At 34.3% G+C, this 27,216-nt stretch overlaps 1 protein-coding gene across 2 annotated transcripts; it reads right to left on the reverse strand.

Annotated features, from left to right (window-relative positions):
- Positions 1-1,931: 1,931 nt before the first annotated feature.
- LOC121407968 (paired mesoderm homeobox protein 2B-like) lies at positions 1,932-26,780 on the reverse strand. 2 transcript variants are annotated; one of them, XM_041599260.1, is made up of 4 exons: positions 24,446-26,780; positions 5,503-5,711; positions 4,208-4,613; positions 1,932-3,627 (listed from the first exon to the last, which is right to left on the reverse strand). In XM_041599260.1, the coding sequence occupies exons 1-4, from the start codon at positions 24,705-24,707 to the stop codon at positions 3,338-3,340; spliced, it is 1,167 nt and encodes a 388-aa protein (XP_041455194.1). In that variant the 5' UTR covers positions 24,708-26,780; the 3' UTR covers positions 1,932-3,337. The 2 variants fall into 2 exon arrangements, with proteins under 2 accessions (XP_041455194.1, XP_041455186.1); XM_041599252.1 differs by having other exon boundaries at positions 5,503-5,714.
- Between the last annotated feature and the right edge of the window lie 436 nt (positions 26,781-27,216).

A 27,216-nucleotide genomic window follows, 5' to 3' on the forward strand; every position in this document is an offset into this window, starting at 1 on the left:
TATTTGTCCTGTCTTATATTTACAAGTGTCGGTTATGTTGTTCAACCAGCTTGGCTCCGTATCAAGTGTTTTCTTTTCTTTTTGCTTTCCTCTGTCTCTATCCTCCGATCGTTGAACAAACTTTACTGAGGCATATTTTTTTCGCGTGATTACACCAAGGATTTCCCTCGTCGTGTAATTTATATTTTGTCACACAAAGACTTTAGAGAAGAAATGATAGAACGATAGGTTTTGCTGTCATAGGCCATTAAAACATGATATCAAATGAACATCGAACTCTGTCCGGCTCGTGGATACGCATTGAAATACTAAACCTGAAAGGGAGATGTTTGGATGAACCGTTTCGCTCCTTATTTTATCCAATATCTTTCCTTGCAAAGCATTTATTCTACTTCGGCTTTCAGCTGCTCTTTTTATGTTTTGTTCGATATAAAGATTATAGATCCACTCTCGAAATGAACTATGTCTCGGGTGATCAGAAATTTAAATTTTGACGTTCAAACATTTTCGCAAAATAGATCAATTGAAAATATCATGTAATTTCCCAAGTTCATTAATTTCAATGATAATTGAAATGTATTTTTTTTAATGTAGTGGGTTTATCACCTATAATCAAATTGTGGTGTGACATTATGTGTGTAGACGTTAGCGCTTGTTTCGTACATGCATTATCCTTCTTTCTTTCCTTTGCACATTAATTAACAGTTTTTTATTAATTAAAAGTGCCAAACCCCTTTAGATATTTGTAGGTATTTCAAAAATTTCTTTAGTCCAAACTTCTAACAAATATTTTTTGACTAAAAAGTTCAATCTAATGGCGATCAAATTAAATCATAAAATTACATTCTTCAAACATTATGTGTTACCATTATACTTATTCTCCTAAATAAAAACGCGCGATGTTTAAACAAAATGTTTTTCATATCCTGCAGCTTCTTATGCCAACTTTGTTTCAATATAAACTGCTTCTGAATTCGGCAACTGTTTTGATATTCCTTGTTTACTGACACACCTCTTTCTGTAATGAGGGAATTTTTATCAAATTTAAAAAAAACAGTCAGGGTAACGGAAATATGTATGTTCTTGTTTTTCTTTAATTTTGGCACAAATTAGAACATAGTATACAAGATGAGTCATGAATATTATTTACAAGCATACACTGTACATACATGTATAACTAAGTGCAGAAGTAAACCAAGTTATTGTGCACTTAATAAATGCGTTGCCGAGTAAGTCTCTACCTTAGGTCTAATATAATCCTTCTGGCCAAATTCATATGTATTCCTTAACAAATAAATGTTTAATGAAAATTATAGGCCTATAGAGTCTTTATTTGTACATTTAAATGAGAAATTTAGTGAAAGGCGAATAATTTGACATTGTTTATAGGGTTTATTTCATAATAAAGTAGTAAAATGCTTAAGGAGGTAAATTGATATGAATTTCAATGAACATAATCAATTTGATCGAATTGATCATTGCTAAACCCGTTCCTTACTTTCAGAAAGGCCAGCCAAAGGAAAGGAAATGGTATATGCAGCATCTCATTACATATACTGGCGTATGAATAGAGCACTTGGGGCCATTGAAGACCCCCCCCCAAAAAAAAAAAAAAAATAAGGTTTCACGACCAAGAAATAAGGAGAAAAGAAAGAAAATGAAAAAAAACAAATGGTAAAACATTAAGACATTCTCTGACACATTATGTCAAAATCTACTCTCATAAAATTATTTTTTAATAAAAAAGATCCAACACTCTAAAAAATGAAGTGCTAATTCAGCTCTTAAAGAGCGTGTATACTATAGTGACTGCACTTCGGAGTGCTGATTTGTCTAGTTCAAATTTGAACGAGAAAAATCAGCACTCCGAAGTGCAGTCACTATACACGCTCTTTAAGAGCTGAATTAGCACTTCATTTTTTTGAGTGAACTATTAACGCCATGTCATGCCCCCTCAATTTTGGTGGCCTCTGAATACATGCTAAAACGCACAGGCTTAATGACATGGGTATTACTATTAATATGTTACTGTATCCATTGAGGGGATACAACAGAAACTAATATCGGAGCTCATATAATCAAGGTTTTCCCATTTGCAGCAAAAAGGAATTTTCATGATAATAGATAAAAAGCAAGCATCACATCGGATGATACATTGCACATAACTCCAAATCATCAAAGTAATCAAATAATCAAACAAAACATTATATTGCACCTTTCCCGGCATCGCCTGGAAAATAATTTTCATTGAAGATAAAATTGTCATGAGATAAATGCGAAAATTAGTTCAAAGAAGAACGAGAAATAATACCATCATTTTCTTCACTTTGTAAATAAGTATATACAATTTATAACAACATCAGGCTTTATAGCACTAAACCCTGCAAAATACAATAAAGATGTCACAAAGAATTATAGACTACTTATACATAAAGGTGTATTATCAAACTCTATAAACGTTCAGAAATATACAGAATAAGACAGTTTCACAAAATTAATGAGTTTCCTTTGGCATATTTGGTGTCATAGTGTACGAATTATGAATAGTTCATGAAAGGGACTTTGCAATAAACCGGGTCAAATGAACTTTAAGTTTCTTTGTAAAAGACCCGATAACAGATTTCATTGCAATAAGGCAAATATACTAAACTACCCTCCAAAATCAATCTAATCAAATGCAAATAATTTAGACGGGCATTTAACATTTCTGTCTGTAAAAATCGAAAGTTTTGTGTAAAAAATACGATTATCTTGTCAGTCATTTAAATAAATATAAACTATGAAAATTGCTATTACGTGCCCTCCATCCTCTTTGATTCGAATTGGTGGTTTTAGAGTGTAATTATCTCGAAACAAATAGCCATACAGGATAAATGTTAGAAAACAACGAAGTAAGCATGTCTTCAAGGATGTCGTCCCAGTTAAGCATTCATCATTTTTTTGAAGTATATAAATATTAGTTTGGGGTCATGTGATTCTATTTGTTCATCTTCCCGTTATATTACGTGTATTGAATATCTTGTGCATCACTACCTCTTTACTTCAACAATATAAAACTTCAATAATTACTTCAGCAAGATCAATTCAAGATTTGATAGATAAAAATATCAACTTATACTCTTAATGTTATGCACGGTCCTTGAAATTTTACCAATAAGTAAAAGCAATATATCATACCAAATGTTACAGACATTTAGTAAGACAGTTAATGCAATTGCGCTATAAGATCACCATAGTCAGATAATATCGCGAGACATTAGCCAATATCCGAATTCTGGTATAAAAGAAGTGAGAAAAAAGCACATATAACCAAAAAAAAAACTACCTCGTCATGAAATTAATAGTTCAACGAGAACAGACTCGAGTGTGAGGTGGCTTTAGCGTGCGAGGTCTTGAGTTGACCGTGTCCCACCGGGGCTGTGGCGGCATGTTGCAGCGCTGATGCCGAGGGGAATATAGTGGAGTAGGGGCTATGTAGAGCGGGATGAGTGGCGGCCGAGGCGGAGTTAGATGCCGCCCACGATCCACCGCCAGTTAGCTGTGAATGTGACGTTGAATGGGAGTGCGATGACGGATGCTGAGATGAATGACTTGATACAGACGAGTTGGTTGATGAGGAATGGGTAACTGTGAGGAAAATAAATGCGAAATGGAAATGATTCAAATATAATTCGACAATTAGATTATAGCAATGCGCTCACTTTAAAGAAAATGATGAGACGGAGACGTGTTAATATGAATAGCTTAACATACGTTGTCTGTGTGTTTTATTCCTGAAAATATAACAAAATATAATTCTTCTTTTAATGTGCTATATTACTAGTAGAAGAGTACGTTGATCACTCATTGATATTTTGTAGATAAATTTTAATCAAAGTTGAGAAAGAAAAGAGACGACACAGCATATTTATGTTGACGACAAACAAATTAAATTCAACTGAGTAAAATGAATTCCATTGTTAAAATAGAAATTAGCATCACATGACTGATAATGAATGATATAACAAAATAAATTACATACATGAGAAGATACATTAACGCAAAAGTTGATGCAAACTTATGAAATAAAGAGATCGCATGTCTAAAAATAATATGCTTTTAAAGAGTTTGCAAAGGCTTATCGAAATTATAGGCCTTAGATTATTTCCTTTTTTTTGACAAAATGCAAATGAACTCGATGAGTATTTTGGATGGGAGTAATAATTACCTGATGAAGCAGAAGAACTAACACTGGCCATAGTTCCAACGGTAGTCGGCGCTACAGGAGATAAATCTTCGGCCTTCAAAGATTTCTTCTTCACTGGGGACACCGCTCCTCCACTTGACTTTGCTTGACCACTGGTCTGAGATAATTGACCAACACTACCATGCTGTTGACCAGTTGACCCTGTCGTACCATTGGTAAGTGTACTTCCAGTAGTTGTCCCACTTGCGGGGCTGTTGCTACTATTTGTGTTGTTGGTGTTGCTGCTACTGTTGCTGCTACTGTTGTTGCTGCTTGTGGTTGTATTGTTATTGTTGCTTGTGCTGCTGTTGTTATTGTTGTTCGAAGATGCTGCAGCATTGGCGCGTTCTGTTTTCCTAAATTTTGCTCTCCTGTTTTGAAACCATACCTGGAAATAAATGGAAAATTACGATTATTTTATACGATAAGAACAGATAAAATACATTTTATAGAAATTTAACTGATGGGATTATTATTTAGAGGATAAAATCATTATTAGGCCATATTTAATAAAATGTGGCGAATGTAGCAGAATTATATCAGTCTTATATGGAAGAGATATTAAAATTAGATATTACAAGTTGTAATCAGTAATAATCGTCGTCACCAGCCGTGGTATAGTAGTAGAAGTAGTAGTAGAAGTAGTAGTAGTGGTAGTAGTAGTAGTAGTAGTAGTAGTAGTAGTAGTAGTAGTAGTAGTAGTAGTAGTAGAAGTAGAAGTAGTAGTAGTGGTAGTAGTAGTAGTGGTAATAGTAGTAGTATATAGTAGTAGTAGTAGTAGTAGTAGTAGTAGTAGTAGTAGTAGTAGTAGTATAGCAGTAGTAGTAGTAGTAGTAGTAGTAGTAGAAGTAGTAGTAGTAGTAGTAGTAGTAGTAGTAGTAGTAGTAGTAGTAGCAGTAGTAGTAGTAGTAGTAGTAGTAGTAGTAGTAGTATAGTAGTAGTAGAAGTATAGTAGTAGTATAGTAGTAGAAGTAGTAGTAGTAGTAGTAGTAGTAGTAGTAGTAGCAGTAGTAGTAGTAGTAGTAGTAGTAGTAGTAGTAGTAGTAGTAGTAGAAGTAATAGTAGTAGTAGAAGTAGAAGTAGTAGTAGTAGTGGTAATAGTAGTAGTAGTAGTAGTAGTAGTAGTAGTAGTAGTAGTAGTAGTAGTAGTAGTAGTAGTAGTAGTAGTAGTAGTAGTAGTGTTGCTGTTGCTGTTGTTGTTGTTGTTGGGGGTTGTCATGTGTTTAATACTACTAATTTAGTAATAGAAGAGGTATGAGTATCAAGATTATAACTACCTGAACTCTGGCTTCTGTTAGATCAGTCTTTAGTGCTAATTCTTCTCGTTTATAGATATCAGGATAATGAGTTTCTTGAAAGGCTTTCTCGAGTTCTTTAAGTTGTGCGCTGGTAAACGTTGTCCTGATGCGACGCTGTTTTCTCTTCTCATGTAGGCCATTAGAGGCGGTTGATCCCTCGTGTAGTATTCGGTGCATGTATGGCATACCTGCTAGAAAAGAAAAAAAATAAAAAGAAAATTGCACAGGATGTTGATTTCGTTTTGTAGTTACAATAATATTTTCTGCAAGTTTACCGATGGGGTCAGTGTCGAGTGATGATGAAAATTATATTGGAATTGACGACGACGACGATGATGATGATGATGGTGGTGGTGGTGGTGGTGGTAGTGGTGGTGGTGGAGGTGGTGATGATGATGATGATGATGACGACGACGACGACGACGATGATGATGATGATGATGATGATGGTGATGGTGGTGGTAGTGATGGTGGTGATGATGATGATAATTTGACGGGTACTATTAAATTGATTATGATACTGATGGTAACCATGGTGGTCCCTGTGCAGAGTGGCAGTGCTGATGATGCTGTTGATATGGCTTTTTATTTCATTAACTTTGGTTAAATTATACAAGATTTTGTTGGGTTTCTGGCTTCGGGTATTATTCTGAAAATTGAAATCATCAGAAAAAAGCGGTTGCTTCCTATATACTCTACCAATAAACAGAAATATTTCATCCGTGGCCAGTTTAACGATGTTGATAATGATATGATTATGATGTTTGTTTTTGCGATCCATATTCAATATAATTTTTTTCCTGGTTTAGTTAGAGAAAATGAAAGGGGGGTCATAATCCCAAAACTGGTCCTTCTTTCCCTCGTCCTTCTCTCGATGATAACTTCCTGCTTAATTTGAAAACTGCCAAGATATGACTTTTATATTATCCCGAAAAAACATTATGTTTATATTTTTAAGAAGCTTCGCATTTAATAAGATGATTTTATTTGTCTTTTCTCTGTATTCTATAAAATTCAATTAATCTTATAATCATATGCCTGATTTACAATACCAATTCAGCATCTTAAATGTTACATTCATGTATAATAAGTACTGATTCTGTTGGGATCCGAATTCACTTTGGATGAATGGTATTTTGAAGGCCTTCTACCATAATGTATTCAAACATTTATCATTTATCACAACAGTAGAGGCAATCAATTCAATTATTTTTTTGCTATTGTTATAATTACCTCCTTTCATGAAACAAAATACATTACATGTATTAGCAGTATAAATTTATATAATGTAATATCGAGTTGTAGTTATTACATCCCAAGAATCACATATGTCGTTGTAGATCGATCTATCATTCGGAGAGTCGTATTACTATTTTTCAAATTAAGAGTAATTTTCTGACCTAAAAGACGCGCGCTGACATCGGAATAAGGTCTAATACAGTGTCATATTAATTAGCTTACATTTCAAGCACTGATAAAGTTACTTAGTCGATGACATATTCCTAATTGTTACTGAGAAATAATTGTACATAAAAGTCAATGAACAGGAGTGATGAAAAGTCAGGTCTTGGAACATGAAGAAAAGAAGGAGACACAGAGACGGGGAGAGAGATAACAGAGAGCATGGGGAAAGGGGAGGGAGAAATGTAACTAAAACGAGAGAAAACTGTCAAAACGAGTTAAGTTATTGCCCATTGTTTGTATGTCACTGGGAATGTATATCTTCGACAATACAGGCTTGATGGAAGAAATGAAAGAAGCGCGTGCTCATGCGACGGTTTCTCTCATTAACTATCGGGCTGGAGAAGGGAGAGCGACTCGAGGAGAATAGGAGGGATACTACTTTTTTACCAAGCAGCGAAACTTCATCTTTACCAAAAGAGCTTATGTATGCATTAACACGCTCCGTTCATAGATGCATCCAATATTATGCAAATGAATAATATGAAGAAGGGGAAAAGAGGATATTTTGTGTTGATTTTTTGTTATGCGCGTGACTTCATTTTATTCCTTTTACCGTTTCTTTTTTTTTAATGATTGAATGTTTATCAATTTATTACACTATTTTGCCCGTTTTTATGAGATATGGGGATTATTCAAGAGGCAAAATTCATGATAACAAACAACTTTAAGAAACGATCCCCCCAAAAAAGATAAATAAGAAAAACAAAAACACAAATGAAGTAAATAAATGAATAAAAAAGTATATCAGCACTAATATAGACACCATATATTATAGCAGAAGTAAGTCAATTTCATTTGAATTTTGAAATTTTGTGCAGGTTTGTGATATACCTTCCTACATACTTTGATTATATTTTCTGTGTTTTTCATGACTTACAAAAAGGTTAATGGTTTTTATGATATTCTATTGTGTTCTATTTACTCTCCCTTTTTTAAGTGCCATTTTATTTTCAATATAATTAATCTGTACACACTTGAAATGTTGGGCAATATACTGTCCACTGTTTTTGGTAATGTATGTTGGTAAAAAAAAAACATTTTCTGGGCAATTATTATCGAATTGAGCAAATCTATTACCCAATTATTAGTTTTTATCTCCCGATTTGGACAGATTTTAAGCAATAGTTGTGTGTACAGTATGTTGCCATGCATGGTTGGTTAAAAGTTGGACTTTTTTGCCCAGCTATTTTAAGAGTTTAGATGTGTGAATTGTTGATATAAACATTTTGGGGGAGTGTTATTAATTCCAACGTATGTATCTAAAATTAAATTTCGTATTTGATGTTTACTTCGTCTCACCAGAGTAATATATTTTTCTTAATTATGCCATGCATGCATCGAAAATTTAGCAGTTAAGAAAAGAAGAAAGAAAATGCCGAATAACTAAATGTGAGTAGAGAGTTTGCTTGTTCAATACATTCATGTACCATGAAACATGGTGATATATTTCCTTTCGTAATTTTATCCATACAGTATACGTTTACAAAAACATGCAATAAAGTCAAAATCATCTACAAAATTTCATGTAGATTCTTAGTTAATATTGTTATTTGGATGACTTTTTTTCAATAAAAACATATACATTAAGCAATTTCGTTTGACAAAATACGGCAAATTTCAGGTAATATATAGACAAAGTATGTGAAGATGAATATAGAGCATGCTATCGATATATTAACCTTTATATTGCCATGATTATATCACCTAATATTCACAGACCTACATTGCCCTGTAGATGTTATGAATTGTAGATTGTTATTGTATCCATTCTTTGCTACATACACCATCAATTGGTAATTCTGACACGTCGTTTGCATCTATTCATTCTTAGGGGTACAAAAGATAGACGGATTTATTAAAGCGTTCTTCGTGACGAACTACGCATCTCTTTTCTAATTCCATCGCTCATACAGTGAGAAAGAAAAAATGTGTCAAACACGACAATTCATGTCATTCACATAAAACCATCCATTTGAAAGAAGTGCTTTAGCATGTGCACCAATTTTAGAAGATTCTAATAATATTACTTTCTCAATAATTTAAAGGATTTTACACAATACACTCAGAGAGCTTAATAACATTGGGATCACTTTTAACAGGTGCAATTTTGCAAATTTCTGGTCAGAAAGATGAAAAATTACACCTATAAAGGTAATCGAAGATCAGAAAGGTACAAAATTGCACCTTTAAAGAATCTCAAAGTATTGTTTATTTTTGGCCAACCATTTTAAGATGTTTTTCATACTTTTGGTAAGTAATTGCGTCTTTGCTGCACATCAAAATAATTTTCCCGAAAATTTCACAAAAATAGTTTTATATACAGATCAAATAAAAAATGAAAACGAAGAGTAAAATATGAAGCTATAACATTTGCAACAGTTTTTTCCCTTCATATCTGCCACTCAGTTATAAGCTCTATTGCTATTCTGCATTTGAACATGAATTCCTTTCTCCCTTTATACATTAATATACTGTATGCATAATATTGGAGGCCTTCAAGACCATGTAGTGTATCCTTAGGGGAACATAAACTCTTGATCGCGTGTGCTCGCGCAATAATTCTGGCGTGCTCGGCCGCCGAAATAAAATTAGATATTACTCAGAATTTAACTTAATTATTTCCATTTGACAGAAATCCGATGGTTTCTTTCCTCCTTGTTGCCATGGAAACTACATGTGTTCACAAATGCTTCGAGGCGCAGAAGAAAATGCACCCATGCAGGTTTACAAAATATAAACAAGAATATGGAACTCATCCAAGTATAAGAGTATATTCAAGAAACGATGTACACATACATCCTAATGCTTATAAAGTGGAATCTCAATGTTGAAAAGTGAATTGCAAAAATGAATTCCTTTGTCGTAGTATATACATCGGTAGTTATCAATCATTTCACCATCAAGTAAACGCATATGATTGACACAGAATGCAAATGATGAAAGGGCTTTTAAAATAAGGAGAAAAAACGGCGCAACATAAAATCTCAAGACGTCTTTATTGAACACAACAACCTTATATAACCGACCTTATTCAAACGTGAGAATACACAGAAAAAGACGTGTTTTTCTCCCTGATCAATCGATCAATGGAATTGTTCTTGTGACGTCATTCTATATATGCAATTTAGGTATACACCGTTTACATTAAAACAAATTGATTGATTGATAGATTTTATTTTATTTCTGCAAATGACCGAACATTTTAAATAATAGTTTCAAATTCATTTTAGTTGAAAGCCAAACAAAAATCATAATTTGTCAAAGGTTTTATTCAGTTCGTTTTTTTGTAAATATAAGCACGAAATAAAATAACAGAAGAAATTTAAGGAGAAATTGGGGGTTTTCAATTAAAATTCAACGTGAAACTACAGTTTTCTAAAAATGTGCTTCGGGGGTTTGTGAGGTTCACAGTTGTCTGTTATTGATTCAGAACCATATGAAACTGAGTTCTTTGTCTTAAAAATCTTTAAAACAGTCAACAGCAGCTCACATGTGAAGGCACATTACTAAACACAAATCAATGACCGAACATTACAAATACATTTCTTTGTTATAATGAGGTAATTATTCAGTACGTTAGTAGTTAACACACAATAGAGCTATAATCAATAACCAACCGTCATGATTTAGCGATGTGGCCATTCCCGAAACGCATCGGCAAATCAATCATTCTTCTTTTAACAAAGTTACCTAACATGCCTAATTTCTCGTATAACATATGAATAATTAATTTTAAACACACGAGTAACATTATTGATTAACATGTGCTCATTTTAACAGGGACATCGTGAAAAATAGATAGATTATGACATCTGTGTATAAAGAAATTTCCATGTGTTTTTAAAGAGGAATAAGCAAACGAAACTTTTTTTGTGATTTCACCCCCCCCCCCAAATATCTAACAAAGATTTAAGAATAAATGCTACTCTTTATACCTCCATGGTATAAATGAGAACATTACTTGGGATAGAGCGTAATAATATACGCCTCAAAACAACAATGAAGAAGAAAGAGAAGGGGGTGGAGAATCATGGGCAGTACCTCCTTAAAAACATTGTCAGGTTGTTATTGAATATTTAAGGACATAGGGTCATATTGACAAGAAGCAGATTGTGACTCCAACTGACTATTTTCCGGGTCAGTTTAACTATGGTGACCCTGACTTTGAAGAGTGTACTCATGCCAATCCACTTCGTGTGTATTTGAATAGGATATTTTGGAACCTTAAAAGAACATAAAAATGAAAGATTCCGTGGACAGAAAAGGCTAAGAAAGACAGGAAGAGAAAGAGACAAAATAGAAAGAGAGAGGAAGAGAAACAGAGAGGCCGGGATGAGTTGGGGAGTATATTGAAGAATAAATAGTTAATGGTTTGTTAGATAAATGAACGGATGTGTAAATATTAAGGAGTCATTGAAGGTGAAAATTAATAGTAACAGAGACAGATGAAAGACATAGAAGGAGAGATAGACAGAGAGTCAGTGATATGCGGAGAGACAAAGAAATTAGTATGGAGTTTATCTTAGATGAAAATAAAAAAGAAAATAAATATTCCATGAACCAAGAAACGAGATGTTTTCCTTCATTACAAGCAAAAATTATCAAATTTAACAATTTGGAAATGTCCTCTATATAGAAGCCATAACATTAGGGGTCCAAGTAAGTACGCTTAATCGTGATTTTTTTTCTCTCTTCCAAATGAATTGTTTAAAAATAGTATGCGGTGATCATGACATCTGTTTGGTATTTAAAAACTAGATTAATACTCATCTGCCATTACCACGACCAGTTTATTCATAAATATATGTCCGGACTGGTTAATGAAAGGTCTCTTTCTGTTGGCACCCCTCTAAATTAACCGGTTTCTACTATCAAAAGTTATTTGAGCGAACATAATTCCCATTGAACGCGAAGGAGCTAGAGATCAAATGGGCACCGAAAGTATAGAGAGAAATGGGGTCTTTCAAACAAATTAATTGTCCAAATTTTCCGCATCAGTATATGGCAGTTGGTGGTCAGGGAATATTGAGAGAGGTTACTGTACATACTGAAAGTAGCCCATAAACTTGTTGTTGTTTTTATTGAATGTGGTGGCAGCATTATAGTTGTGTTGAATAGATAAACATTTCATTTAATCATTGAAATACTTCTGATCATTCTATTTACTTTCATATTCATGAAATATTCAATAACGTAAACAATGTTATATGAAAGTAGATAGAACAGGAATAAAATGAGCTCCTCTCAATTCTTACTTCAATAAAATCTGGAAATAGAGAAATGTAATCAATATTGCTATACCAATACAATCCAGTGTAATATAAAATTAAATTGTGAAAATACCTCACAAGGGAAACCAAATATAATCTTCATCTCCGGAGTAAAAACGCTATCAAAATGATAATAAAAACAAAAACAAAATGATGATACAAACCATAAATTGAAATCTGATAAAGCCAAGCATTATCTTGTCACCTAATGCCACCACAATATCGAATCTAGAGAGTCATGGTTGCTCTATTGTGGTTGTCTATTATTACGTCGTACTATTTTTATTCAAAACCTGTCGATATTAGAATCGTGATCATACGAGGCTCTGGTAACCAAATCATCATCGAATCCCATGTCGACCACCAATGATACGATGAGCAATTTATCCCCGGGCGTAAACATGTCTCTATTTTCCGATCCAATAGAGTAAAGAGAGGCTAAATCATATCACCTCTTTATGTGGCCATTTTTCCCCTCAAATACCTAACTTATTTCCTCGTTCATTTCATGGTTTTAATATTTAAAGTCATCGGATTCTAATCTTCTCTCAACTGGTTCATTCACGGTCGTATTGAAATAAAGATTGCTTTTTTAGACAACTCAATTCTGGGGAATGATTTCATCTCGCATTGGTACAGCCAAGGGCAAGTAATGTCAACCTATAGTCTTTAGTCAAATATCCCAGTATCTACGGTGAATCAACTTGAGTTAAAGCAGAAGACCAATGTATTCTGAATTCTAAATAATCATTGAAAAATAAAGGTGATGAACCTTTTTTTTGATTTAATATATAACTTTATATCATACTAAATAACATGGTCGTTATATTATTTTGTTATTTCATAATGTATCGAATCCCACTATATTGTATCATTGCCATTGAGTAAAGGTCGGTATAAGACTTGAGTCTTAATCTGGATTCTGTGCTATCAAAATAAGTTATTATTTTGAGTTTCGTACTATATTGTCTGAAATCACATTGTATTGTGATCTCTTTTTTTGCAGGCCATTTGAAGTGTTTGTTCGTATTGTTTCCCTCTTAATTTGTTTTCCTGTTTTCTGGGTGAATGTCACTGATATGTGATATTGACTAGGAGACGATATTTGACACTACCAATGGATTGATTATAGGAAATTTCAGAGCTCTTTTCGCGCCCTTTTTTAACTTAAAATCTAAGCATACAACACAAGAAAGCTGTATTGTATAAGTTTACTGCCAGAGAGTTATACAAAAAGTGTAAGAGAGAGAGAGAGAGTTAGAGTTGTCAAGCCTGCAACTATATTATAGAGTACTGTGTATTCAGGCAATTAAAAGCAATTGGTTCATTGTCTTTGTTTAAATCAGAGTTTTTGTTCATTAGGGAGAAACACGTTGATTGATTTGGTTGATATCTAACTGCCAGGGATTCCAGTGGGTATGGTGGAATTCGAAACCACTAGTCTCCGATCAGGTCTTTTCCCCTCATCTCCGAGAAGGAATTCAGGAGTGTGATCATGATAAGAAACATCTCAATTTGGGGAGAAAGTGGGAGCGCAATTAATGAGGATTGTATTTCAGAAAGGCGTTTAAGCAATCTTTGATTTTTCTGCTGACGTAGGTAATTTGTTTTATACCTTATCCACCTCCCTCTCAACCTCTCTCTGTCACTCTCACTCTCTTTCTATCTTATGTAGAAGTTAGCCAAGGGTGTTAGCATATCTCTATTACTAACCTATAGGTAAACAGACGTCTTCCCCAAAAGCCATTTTGCTTTTTAGTATATATCCGTTATAGTGAAGAGATGCAGCTCTAACTGAAACAAATGTTCTCGAGACAGAAAATCAATAAAGAGAAGAATTCGATACACACCGGACTTTTGGGTGTTGTGATGAGGCGCCACGCACGCTAGTCTGTAATTTGGTTCGGTTTTGATGACATTTTAGATTGTCTTTGTATTTCAGTTCAAACTACTCCCAATGCAAGAAAACAAATTACTGTTTTTATTTTCTACTCTGAATATAAAAACAATCTGTTATTTCAAAGAATCATATCATGAACTATATGATATTTGTTTATGTGCCCCCGATGGACAACAATCTAACAGATTTCCCTTCTTGTTTTTCTCCAAGAGTAATAATGAATCAAGCTTTTGTACGCCTTAATTAAATAGAACAGCTGACATTTTTTCAGTTTTATCAACCCTGGCAAAAAATTAAGAGTAAAAACAATCCAAGAATACGAACTCCTTTACAGTTTATAAAGACTAACTTAAAGGTCAAGTCCACCTCTGAAAAATGTTGATTTGAATCAATAGAGAAAAATCAGACAAGCACAATGCTGAAGATTTCATCAAAATCGGATGTAAAATAAGAAAGTTATGACATTTCAATGTTTCGCTTATTTTTAACAAAATAGTTACATGAACGAGCCAGTTACATCCAAATGAGAGAGTTGATGATGTCACTCACTCACTATTTCTTTTGTTTTTTATTGTTTGAATTATACAATATTTCAATTTTTACGAATTTGACGATTAGGACCTCCTTGCCTGAAGCACAAAATGTTAAAATAATGGAATTCCACGTGTTCAGGGAGGAATGAAAATTTATTTCACATGAAAATGACGAGAAAATAAAAAAAAATCATATTTCAAACAATAAAAAACAAAAGAAATAGTGAGTGAATGACATCATCGACTCTCTCATTTGGATGTAGCTGGCTCGTTCATATAACTGTTTTTGTGAAATGAAGCGAAATTTTGAAATGTCATAACTTTCTTAGTTTACATCCGATTTTGATGAAATTTTCAGTGTTATGCTTGTTGAATTTTTCTCTTTTTATTCAAATCGAGTTTTTGTTGGGGTGGACTTGTCCTTTAAGAAGAGATATATATATTGATGAACTACATTACGAAAGAAATACACAATCAGTGATATTATTGGGTTCTACTTACTGCCTACGGCAACTAAAGAGAAATTACAAAGAGTTAGCAAATCTCTGAAAGCCAATTGTCTTTCGTATATTAGAGTTGAACACTTGAATCATTGATTATATTTAGAATTTCAGCGTATATAGATTCCTTGAATTTGACTGAATGTCAATCGATTACCTATAACACAGTTCTCATTAATCAGAAGTTAATTTTCATCTTTGGCATGTTTGTGTGCATGTCATTCTGTTTTTATTTTATATTTTCCTTTTCGAATTAGGTTTTCATTTTAGGAGGTAGAATCGAAGTAGAATAAGTCATGGGAGCCATTTTTATTAAAAAGATTTTTTTGAAATGTAATGCAAGTGTGTGGAGTGATCGACACGAGTTTATTCCTTCAAGTATATCGCTCCTATTTTTTTTTCAAGAGAGAGAGAGAGAGAAAAAAAAACACACCCTAGCGATAAAAATTAATAAGGACCTAATCCACTTCACCTTTGATGGGTTATCCTATCAAAGCATTTTATTCTCATAAATTATTCTTGTTTTTCTTGTGATATACTTGACGAAAAGAATAATTCCATTAATCTTCAAATTGAAATCAGTTTTGGTGCAACTTCTTAGTAACAGGGAGACAAAATATGCATTATTTCATGAAATTAAATACATCAACGGTTGTTGTACAATGTTAAAAAATGTAGAGGGAGCTTTGCGTAAAGCAATCAAGGAAACTGGACTTGACTATATTTCACTCTTTCCTTCATGAAATGCAAAATAACAAAAGTGAATCTCAAATAAAGTACGATTATCTGAAACTTATATAATATATATATATATATATATATATATATATATGTATATATATATATATATATATATATATATATAAAGAGCTTTCACCTTGTTTATGATAGTCGAAGGATAATGGCCAACGTTGATAATAATAGCCCACTTCTACTTTTCTGGGGCCAAATTATAGGTTTGAACTTTAGTGCAAACAAAATTTAAAATACAAAGCTATTTTGATATCTATTTCGATTGCAAAGGACTTCAAAAATAAATACATGGCTACCATAATACAAAGGTTAGCAATTAATCTTACGCTTGATTTTTACAATTGATTGTACATTGTAGTCAATGCAATCAATCGTAGAAAAATGTTCTACGACCATTGCTAAGCTTTAATTGTGTTACGGGACCAAGGTTAGATAAAGCATGATACCTTTTTTTCTAAATATCGCAATCGTTCTCTGAGATAAAATCATTAACTTTTGGTATCCATATTGATATCTTTCGGATGAATAAACCATAAAGGAGGACCAATCTCTCAAACGATACGTCCTAATTAATCACTTCGGCGTGTATGGTGGTATGGTAGGTAAGATTAATTCATCATCGGAGGTTCTCTATATCTACAAATAGTTTCTCAATAGGTACTTGATGTCCTTTTCAAGCTTTCTTCATTTCAATCAAAGCCTTTCGCAAACAACGACATGTGTCATACTAGCGCACGAATTCTTCTCCTTAAGTCATCATCCTTATTAATGTATCACCCAAAGCCAAGGAGAAGAGAGATGAGCGTAGCGCACTGCATGGGTATACCCTTCACCTTCATCTACGCTACGGTGTCCCTGAATATTTAATTTGCCAAAATGGTCTATGAACAAGCATACACAAACAAGCGTATTTACAATGACGGTTGTGATTTCTTTTCCCCCTTCTTGCAAACCCAGGGCACCACTCGGAAGGCGGCCCTTATTAATTCATTGATTGATTGATTTTTCCCCCTCTCTCTTTCTCTCATTCCGGTGCGTTTCTCGCTGGGTAAGCCCACCACCCGCCTGCCATACAGCGCTCCGATGAGCGAACGAGTAGTAGCACTCCCACCGTCTGGCACGGCGGAGAAAGACCCACCATATGTCTGTATCGACCCGCTCTCTCGATCTCATCTCGAATATACACCAAACCTTAGTGATATCATCACCATTCCTCTCTCATTCTCCCATCCTCCTCATCTTCCAATACACTAACAAGCAAACAATAGAGATGATGATGGTGATCGTTCGAATATGGACCCAAAATGTCAACATTTAAACATCTCCTAATTTGCACAGAGTGAACCGTATATTCCAAACCGGGATTCCAAACAATTGTGATGATTTTTTTCATTCCTTTCTCCTTCAGGAATGATAGTTGAAGATTTGATTAATTTGAGTGCTAGTACGTGTGTGGGGCACAGTTAGCCAGGAGAAATACAATACTGAAAGGGAAAACGGAAAGCATCCGACCATAAGTTGAAATATCAGTGATAGTCAAACAATACTGGCAAATATTATAGCTTATTATCTGTGTTAGATGTCTGAGTGAATTTAAATTCTTCGCTTTCAATTAACAACTATATACGTTAGTTTATTCGATTTAGCATGTTCATATTCAATCATTAATTAAATGTGTAGTTCGTCGTTGTACATCATTGAGTATTATCCTTTTAAACTATTTTTGTTTTTATATATTTGAATGTATCAGAGGTATACGGCTAGTACCATGCTTGAGTAAACCATGAACCCGGGTAATAATGTAGTTTTATCTTATTTTTTATTTGCCCTTTCCGTTTATTTACTGAAAGATGAATGTGGCTGCAACATTCTCTTTTCGCATTTCAATCGAGCAAAATATTGATTAAAATATAATTTCTAAAATGGTCTGAACGCATTACATCTACCATTAACATTGTATTGCCAATATAATAAAACAATGGTTTAAGAATTGCAGCTTCCTTTCCCGTTATTCCTTCAAACGATGTAAGATATTTTGGTTAAAAATGGGAAATTTGTTTTTCCAGTTTGTCTATTATTAAGTTATTATACGATGAAAATGAATATCTATCATAATAATTGACATTATTGCGACTGGATCTGAATGCACCATGATAAAGCATGTTCCAAATAATTGTATCAATGACGCAACGTTTCATATTGTTACTTATGTAACCTTTCATTATTTTTTTGTAAGAAACAAGAAAACAAAATATTGAGTTTAAGAATATTTATGATACTAAAGATTCTGAAAAAAGAATGCTGTCAGTAAGCCATTAGCCCTCAGATATATATATATATATTTACTGATGTCAGTTTTTAAGTTGCTTTTAGAATTTCGTTTGCTTTTTTCGAATATATCAACTGATCTTTTTTTCAGAAAAAAAGGTCATGATTGAACATTTCGATTTACTTCTTTGTATGCAGTAAAATCCAGCCTATTGGAAATTAAAAGTCTTTATTAAGCTCGCGATGAATATGATTCATAGAGAAATGATTGTTAACGATGCGTGTTATATCCCCTACTGGTGACCAGCAGATTATCCCATGTGTGATAAGAATCTTAGCCGGTGGAGTAGGCGTGAAATGGAGGAACATAAGGGTGTGTCCACAGACTTTACTCGCCGCAATCTTTGCCAAGTCGCATATGGCATTTTTTTTAGATTGCGCCTTTTTCCGCTTTTTCATCTACCCAAGACGAATCGCGTGCGGGAATGTGAATAGTCGGCTTCCCGCAAGCGCCCCGGTATAGAGAGAGGATTAAAGACTTGCCTCGTTGACAGGACTGGGTAAAGATAAAAGAAAATCAATGATTGGTCGCGTGGGCTTATTATAACCAGCCTAATTCTGACCAACCCCTCGAAATTCTTTGATTGATAATTGCTTCCACAATACACGATTCATTTCCATAATTGACCTACTGTGTCCTTGGTATAATCTACCATGAAAAGCCAAAATGGGAGAAAATATACATAGCGAACATGTGTTTCTTCTTTAATGTATTAAATGTAAATAATTGATTCGAAATATTGATGATTTCACCTCGTTCACTCTTGTTTAAAATAAATAACACGACTTTATTCAAAGTGTTCCGTTTTAAAATGTTTTTCTTGAAATATCCCTATTATGTGTTCATAAATTACTAAATATCTGTTTATGGTCATCGATATTTTTTTATCATTATTGTTTTATTATTACTAGGATTAATATTATTATCATTATTTAATAATCATTATCATAATCATCTTCATCATTAACTTTTGTGCGAGGGTATTATAAGTGTATCTGTCCCAAACTTTGAGTTTTCAAAGAAAACGGTACATAAGTTCGCATGCTTAAGAACGAATCAAAGCTCTTATCGCTCCCAAATTGTCAAATTCTACTACATAGGGTTAATATCTGATATTGTATATTCTCTGAAAATTGATAAATACCTTTACAGTTCCCTTGATTTTACATTAGATACTGTATCTGCTTTATAATTTGAATTATCGGAAGCATCTAACGTTTTTTTTTATTATCTTAGAACCTCTTCCAACTAATTTGTGTAATTGTTAGTTGAGAGGATCATTTTTGAGAATTTGGAATAAAAATCGCAAATGGAATTTAAGGTTAACTCGTTAAAGGTCAAGTCCACATCAGAAAAATGTTGATTTACATCAATAGAGAAAAATCAGACAAGCACAATGCTGAAAATTTCATCAAAATCGGATGTAAAATAAGAAAGTTATGGTATTTTAAAGTTTCGCTTATTTTCAACAAAATAGTTATATGAACGAGCCAGTTACATCTAAATGAAAGAGTCGATGACGTCACTCACTCACAATTTCTTTTGTTTTTTATTGTTTGAATTAAACAATATTTCAATTTATACGAATTTGATGATTAGGTCCTCACTGCCTGAAGCACAAAATGTTAAAATAATGGAATTCCATTTTTTCAGGGAGGAATGAAACTTCATTTCACATGATAATGACAAGATAATAAAAATGTTTCATATTTTATATAATAAAATATAAAAGAAATAGTGAGTGAGTGATGTCATCAACTCTCTCATTTGGATGTAACTGGCTCGTTCATATAACTATTTTGTTGAAAATAAGCGAAACTTTAAAATGCCACAACTTTCTTATTTTACATCCGATTTTGATGAAATTTTCAGTGTTATGCTTGTTGAATTTTTCTCTTTTTATTAAAATCAAGTTTTAGTTTGGGTGGACTTGTCCCTTAAAATATGATATATTTTGAGAAAGGAGACGAGCCTGAACAAATAAATGTATTAAGTAATATATACATGGCTAGGTTGCGCATGGCTCTACTGATAAAAATACTCAATATACTAGAAAGTGAAAAAGCAAAAAAAGAAACCTTTAAGTAATAAAAACGGACTTGAATTTGTTTGCAACATAAGCTCGAGGTTATTTACAATTTTTGAAAATAAATAGAATTAAAATATTTTTCATAATGTTCTATTTGATCGAGATTATATTACTAGTATCTATTATTTTTTTAAAACATACGTGGTTTTCAAAACTCTTAATTATATGTATATTTTATTTTGTAAATATCTGCACGAGAACCAATTCAGTTACGAAGCAATAACTTATTGCAAATAAAGTCTTCTTTATTTAAATCAAGAGGCGCCTGTAGACATAATACTAATTTATCTTTGACTATCTTTGACATTGTTGTAAGAAAAAAAAAAGGTGAATCCCACAAGGCATAGAAACGCCCATCTCTTTACATGACGACCCTATACTTCTAGGCTAACTTCTGATGTAACTCATGCGTTTAGGGATTACTCTGTTACTGATTAAGTTTTCGTCCAATCTACGATGGGGCGATCCTAAACAATACCTGTTAACACATCTTATGTAGGCTTAACTCCCCCACTGTTCTTTATCTGCGTTACCAATGTCAAGGAGGACTCCTAGAAGAATTAAACAGATCGCATCTTAGAAAATGATGTTAATATAGATGTAAGAAACGTTTGGTATTTGATGTAAATTAAGGTTAAGTTTCCTCATCTTCTTCGCTTTGCTTCCTGCTGGGGGAGACTTGTTTTCAAGAGCAGAGAAAAAAAGCGGAGGGAAAACTTGATTTAATCAGGGATAAAGTCTCCCTAAACCTCCAGGACAATCTTATCGAAGGAATGGCTTCTTAGATACTCAGGATTGACATATGACTTTTCCCTTTTGGATATGAAGGAAGAGGACATGAGAAATGGAAAGAAAGTAGTAGACAAAAAGGAGGAAATGTACTCGGTATAGGAGGGATGGATTGATTGGATACGTGTTTCTTTGCGGGAATTCGAGTCGTGGAAGCCCGCGGATTTGGCTCGGTACAGCCGTCTGCGCACGGGCGTACACTATCCCTTTACATTAATTAATCAGTATTCATTTTTGAAAAAGCACACATGCACACGTGGGCAAGACGATCAAGAAAACACATGACACATCGCTAGGGGGGTGCTATCTTCTAAACTTATAGAGCTTGTACCCATGAAGTCAGAAGATGACTGCTTCAACATCTAATACTCTTCATTGTATCAAGTTTAAACGCTGGTAACCCTAAGTAAATCCATGCCCTCGTTTTTTATTTCAGAACAAATTACACATGAAATGCGCGCCGAAATTCGAATCAGGTTTTCTTTGAGTCATTTTGTTTGAAGAGTGGCTTGATTTGGCAGTCAAATAGCGTTTAATTCGTTTTGCATTCTCGGCAATTATTTGAGCAAACTAGAAGCGAGCACTGATCGGCGTACTCTCCTCACATCCTCTGATTATATGATAGGAAGAAACTGCTTAAGTCAAAGCACTGATGAAAAGAGGGAAATTCGTTAACTAAAAATGGGAAAGGCAGGGAAGACATAAACACAAAGGAGAGTAAAGCATTAACAAGAGAACATGGAGAATTGTGTTTAATTCGTTAAATAAAAAGGAGACGATATTCTTAAATAGGGAAAACTTGTTGGGTGGTACCGTCGCATTAATCCTAGATTTGTTTTTTCTAAATTTCAGTTATTCTTTAATATAACATTCATAAAGAACAACACATAATTTATATACATTTAAAGCAATCGCATGAAATATGTATATTCGTTTAATCGGAAGCACGTATTTCGATTGACTTTGAGAATCTCCTCTCAGTTCCGTGCTATAGAAGATGGAAAACGCAATTGTAAAGTCATTTATGTAAAGAAAATGTAAAATAAGTGTAGGGACTCACGGAAAATACAATATTTAACTTTGCCTGAGTGGGCTTTCAAAGTATTCAACCATCTAAATGTTATTACCAAAGAGCTAAACGTACCTAAAATTGAGATTTATTTGATAACTGTTACACCTCCCTTTTCATGAATCGGTGATTCGGTAGAGCCCAAATTCAGTTTAGTCCTCCTCATATGCGTAAACAATGCTGTAATACAATTTGTGTGAATAACCAATTCGCTAATTTAATGTTCTCCGCCTAGACAAAACTCTTGCTCGCGCATGAGTCTTTTTCCGTCAGAAAAAAGGGTTGTTCCCCGTTTTCAAAGAGAGAAAGGATTGGACTTTTAGGCGCGTTGGGAGGAAGAATAGATGAAACGTGTACATTTGGATTTAGGAGTAGTTAAGCTAATCAATTACGAATGCAAATTTTCGTTTTGAGAAGGCTACATCTCAGTTTTACAGCTCTACTTATAGGCGATTTGATGAGACCTGTCAATTATACAGTTTTCTCTAAAATCATTGGTTCCCTTCTTATTTGCTTTTGCAATCTCCTAAAATCAACGGATATCACTTGGAATGCATCGTGACACTATTAAAGCAAACATTTCTTTTTTGTTTTATCTTCTCCTCAAATTAGCAAAACTAACTTCCTGGCATTATGTAGAATGCATAATGATTACAATCTTTAAAGTTCATTCTAGAGCAGTATTTCTACAAATTGATTTGAAAAATCTTGCTCCTTTTTTCTTCATAAAAAACTTGTATTCTGTGCTCCTTCAAATGATATTAGGAAAACATGGAAATTCCGTAGTAGCAAGGTAAATTTTCAAAATTCGATTTTTTTTTCACTGTTATGATTTCGTCAAAGCCTTAAATTTTATGAAAATTTTTGTAAAGTATAAAACAATTTGTCACTTTTTGATGTTGGGTATCATCCTGAAATTTGATATTATTTTCATCATCAGAAATGGCGAATTTGCCATTTTTTCCTATCATGCCTACAACAGAAACGAAAATATTTCAACCACAGCTATATTCAACAATCGTTGATGGTGAGGATGATGATGATGAGGAGGAGAACGAGAATGATGATGGTGATAATGGTAATGATAATGATGATGAGGAGGATGATGATGATGATGATAATGATGAGGATGAAGATGATGGTAATGATTACGTAATGATGACAATGATGATGATGATAATGACGAGGAGTACTGATCGTGATGACGATGGTGGCGATAACAATGCTGCTGATATGACGATGATAAAGTTGAATAAGACAATGATGATAATGTATTATAATGTAATTGTACTTTTAGTAGAAATAGTTTTCAAGAAATAAAGAAACCGAGAATACAATCTACAATTATATTAAAAACTAAAATGACTGATTAAAAGAAAGGAGAAGTTAAATAAAATCATTATCATGAATTCTTAAATCGAAGATTTTTTTCAAATAAACATTTGTTTGTATTTTTGTTAAAGTGGAGATTGATATATTTACTATAAAGCTGGATATTAAAATTGTAGTTATAACAAATGGGGAAAAAATACATGACGTACTTTTGCTAAATGATAAAACCTTGTCGACATGATCGTTGTAATAATGAATGAGACGCCTCAGCGATGCACCTACTTTAAACATCAAGGTTTCATTTATTAAAAGAGGAAGTATATTGAGCATACTTCGAAGGTAAGAAGAGCGAAAATAAACAAATAAAGATCGGAAAATTGGTTTGGTCGATGTTGAGGTAGAAATTGTTCAAATTAGTGGAGAGTCCGAATCGGTAAACGGACCTAATGTCATTGTTGGTCGCGCGCGCGGGTTGTTAACGAAATTACCAAATAATTTACCAACAAATCAAATCACAACAAGACAAATCACATAATCAACCATCATCAACGGCACTAAAGCGCTCAAAAAACAAACCTAGGCAAAATTGATCGAATTATCTTTGGTGTAAATTTCGTTATGTAATTTAGCGAGCTGCAAACTGTATTTGGGTTTGCTCAACTTCGTTAAAGGTTGATAGGGATCCGATGAAGGAGGAAGTGCCAGACGAGCGTCGCTCCGCTCCTAATTCTATCATTGACGAGGAACTTTAGTTATATATTATTGACTTGGAACGATTTGATCAGCAATTTGGGAACAGTAAGAGGGAAAGCATGGGTTACATTAGTTCTGTCTGACACTTCAGTCTAGTTTAAGCCTTATTCGGGAATTTTAGAAAACATTTGGAGTACTTACCACTGGAATATGGCGAGCATTGTGACATCTGTTGGTGTTCCATCATCGATGCTAGATTACAGGTGCCTGCCATGCTTCCCGCTCCTGTCCCGTAGCTTACCGATGGTCTTAAGCTGCTATAAGGGTACGCTTGAGCTGGTTGAGAACTCACGGAACCAGGGAATTCACCGTAAGATGTTGGGATACCTAACCCTGCACCTTCAACCCCACCTAGACAGGAATCATAGGCATTTTGTCCCAGGTATGACGAGTAATCCATCATGCTACCACACCGACTAAAAACTGATTGACGATCAATTTTGCCGAAATTGCTAACAAAATGTGGAAAGCGGAATTTTGTTTGTTAAAACAAGGAAAAATTTGCTGACTGTGAAAGCGTTATTTGAATAGTAAGATTTTGTTCGAGGAATTGTGATGATGAAGTCTAACTGGACTTAATTTCGGCAGAAAAGAAGAGATGGAGATGAGAAAGGAACGATGTGATGTGATAAGATGAGATAAGACGAGTCGATCTAATTGAGAGATGAAGATGGTGTTTAACTCAGCTTGTCTCTGACGTAATCAGCGAGTCGTCTCTTGATTGGCCAGTTAAAGTCGATCGTATTTGTATAGATAGAAAGCTTATCGTGTCGGTTTAAGGATTTTTGAAGTAGCAGGAATCCTTCGTTATGATCAGATACAGCAACGTATAATTATATTCATATAAATGAAAAATGTATTTTTGTTGGTATTTAAAGAGTCTCCTGTTGTTCGAAGGAAGTTATTTCATCGGCAAAATACGGAATTAGAGATGAAGTCAGTGGTGCCTGGAAGATAAGTTAAATTCAACTGTCATGCGAAACTGTTAGACTGAAGAGGAGACTAGTTGGCAATCCCTGGACCAAGTAAGCAATCACAATTTAATACACTTAGTGAAAATAAAGAGAGATGGGTTGTAATACCCTACGCATCTAGATGGTCTGAGATGGAGCTTCCGCGCGCGACATCGAAGGTTGCTTACAGTCGAGTGAGACATGTTTAGCAAGGAGACGAGAAGAGTGCGCGCTCTTAAATCTGAGATTGGGTGTATGTGTAATGTTTACGTGTGTGTATCCGGGGTCATTGTGTATGCGTCCTGTACGTGTTATAAACACTGAACCGTGGCGTCGCGAATACCAGCACCACTGCCACAGCACACTGCCGCCACCACCACCGACCGGGTCACGTGATAAAGTCACTGGGCGTATCTCATCTTTGCACCGTTGATGTGTGTGTATGCGTGGCCCGTGGCGCCCAGCAAGCCCTTCGTACTTGGTGCGTCCCAGAACTGTTAGAACCCTTCTCTTTCATCCCTTTTCGCAAGACATGTGTAAACTGCTAGCTGACAGGAATCCCCTAGGCGCCTACACTCCCCTACCCTTCCCCAAGCATGCCTTACCACCCGTTAGCAACCCCATATCGGCTTGTACCATTCATTCTTTCATATTGTCTATGACGACTGCCAAACAGCCCTTAATGTCGCAGCTTTTCCTCAACTCTCGCTAGGTGATCACTAAACAATACCCCGCCTGTCAACTCACTCATTCTCTCCTCACCCCATTTTTCTTGAACTTCCCGCCAAGTTTTTCCAATCGTAATTAGTAGATGGGCCTTGCGGGATTTTACTTTTCTCGCCTGTTAAGAATAGCTTGGAATACATAATTATCTGGGTTTGAATAAGGGCCCAGGAATAAAATGGCTATTGTACTGAGGTCTTATATCGCCTTTTCTCTTCCTTTCCTTTACTTTAATTTTTTTCTCGGGCGTGACTTTCACAGTATTCATCTCTGTAACAAATTATTAGGCATAGCAGGGGTTGTCAACTATGTACATATAGTGGATTTTCAATGCTATATACCCACTATGTAACCTATTGGGAATATTTTCACCATGTCTCTGCTCTGCGTGTTTACATTTTGACAGTTAGTGCAAAAATTTCAATGAATATTACCTTTTCTAAAATGCTTCTGAAGCAGTACCCCTTTCCTTCTCACATTTGTATTATTTATCAGCATCGGTGCACTCTATACCATTATCCCCACTTCCAATTCTCAATTTCTCTCTATCTCTCTCTGCCTTTCTCACACATCTATTTATCTTATTATTAAGTTAATTCTCCTTTTAATTGTGAATTCTGTGCTTACTAGTAGTATTTTGAGGATACCAAACATGTGATTTCACTTACATTTCCAAAGGACCCCATTTCTTGTATTTTAGCCGAGTACCAGAAACATTGAAGAAACCTATCGATGCGGAAGTTATAGAGATGGAAAAGTGGCGCTCTTTCAAACTTTCTCCAATGCATTCTAACCATTTTCATATCCCACTTCGTCTTACACAATAAGTAAAAAAAAAAAGATGGAAGCAATTTCCGCTGTAGGTTTGGAGTTAATCAACATTTCCCGTAAACCATTCACCTCTCTGGATCTCATCATACAAATACATTGTGACTCCGTACGCATGAATGCATTCTACACCTCCGGATAAAAAAAACCTTTGTATCGATCATTTTTAAAACTCATACTTTGGGGGAAGAAGGAAAAATATATACTTCAAACTTGAGATGGCAGTTGGAGAAGGCTTTATAAAAAGATCGCGAAGGACTGGGTGAAATGATGTTGAAGTTTTGTAGGGCTCCCCACTGAATACTTCATTATGAGGTATGAAAAAAGACACACCTCTTATTAGATTTCAGCGCCAAGGTCGGTCTTATTCCACTCTACCTTGCCTCAGTATCATTCTCGCAAATGACT

The sequence above is a fragment of the Lytechinus variegatus genome, chromosome 1 (assembly GCF_018143015.1).
Source record: "Lytechinus variegatus isolate NC3 chromosome 1, Lvar_3.0, whole genome shotgun sequence".
Taxonomy (NCBI): domain Eukaryota; kingdom Metazoa; phylum Echinodermata; class Echinoidea; order Temnopleuroida; family Toxopneustidae; genus Lytechinus; species Lytechinus variegatus.

Coding starts and splice junctions, on each gene's coding strand:
- LOC121407968 (XM_041599252.1), bottom strand. CDS start 24,707: ATGATGGATTACTCGTCATACCTGGGACAAAATGCCTATGATTCCTGT. Junction 5,715..24,445: donor ATGCTCGCCATATTCCAGTG/GTAAGTACTCCA, acceptor TTTCTTTTCTAG/CAGGTATGCCATACATGCAC. Junction 3,628..4,207: donor TAGTTCTTCTGCTTCATCAG/GTAATTATTACT, acceptor TTTTCCTCACAG/TTACCCATTCCTCATCAACC.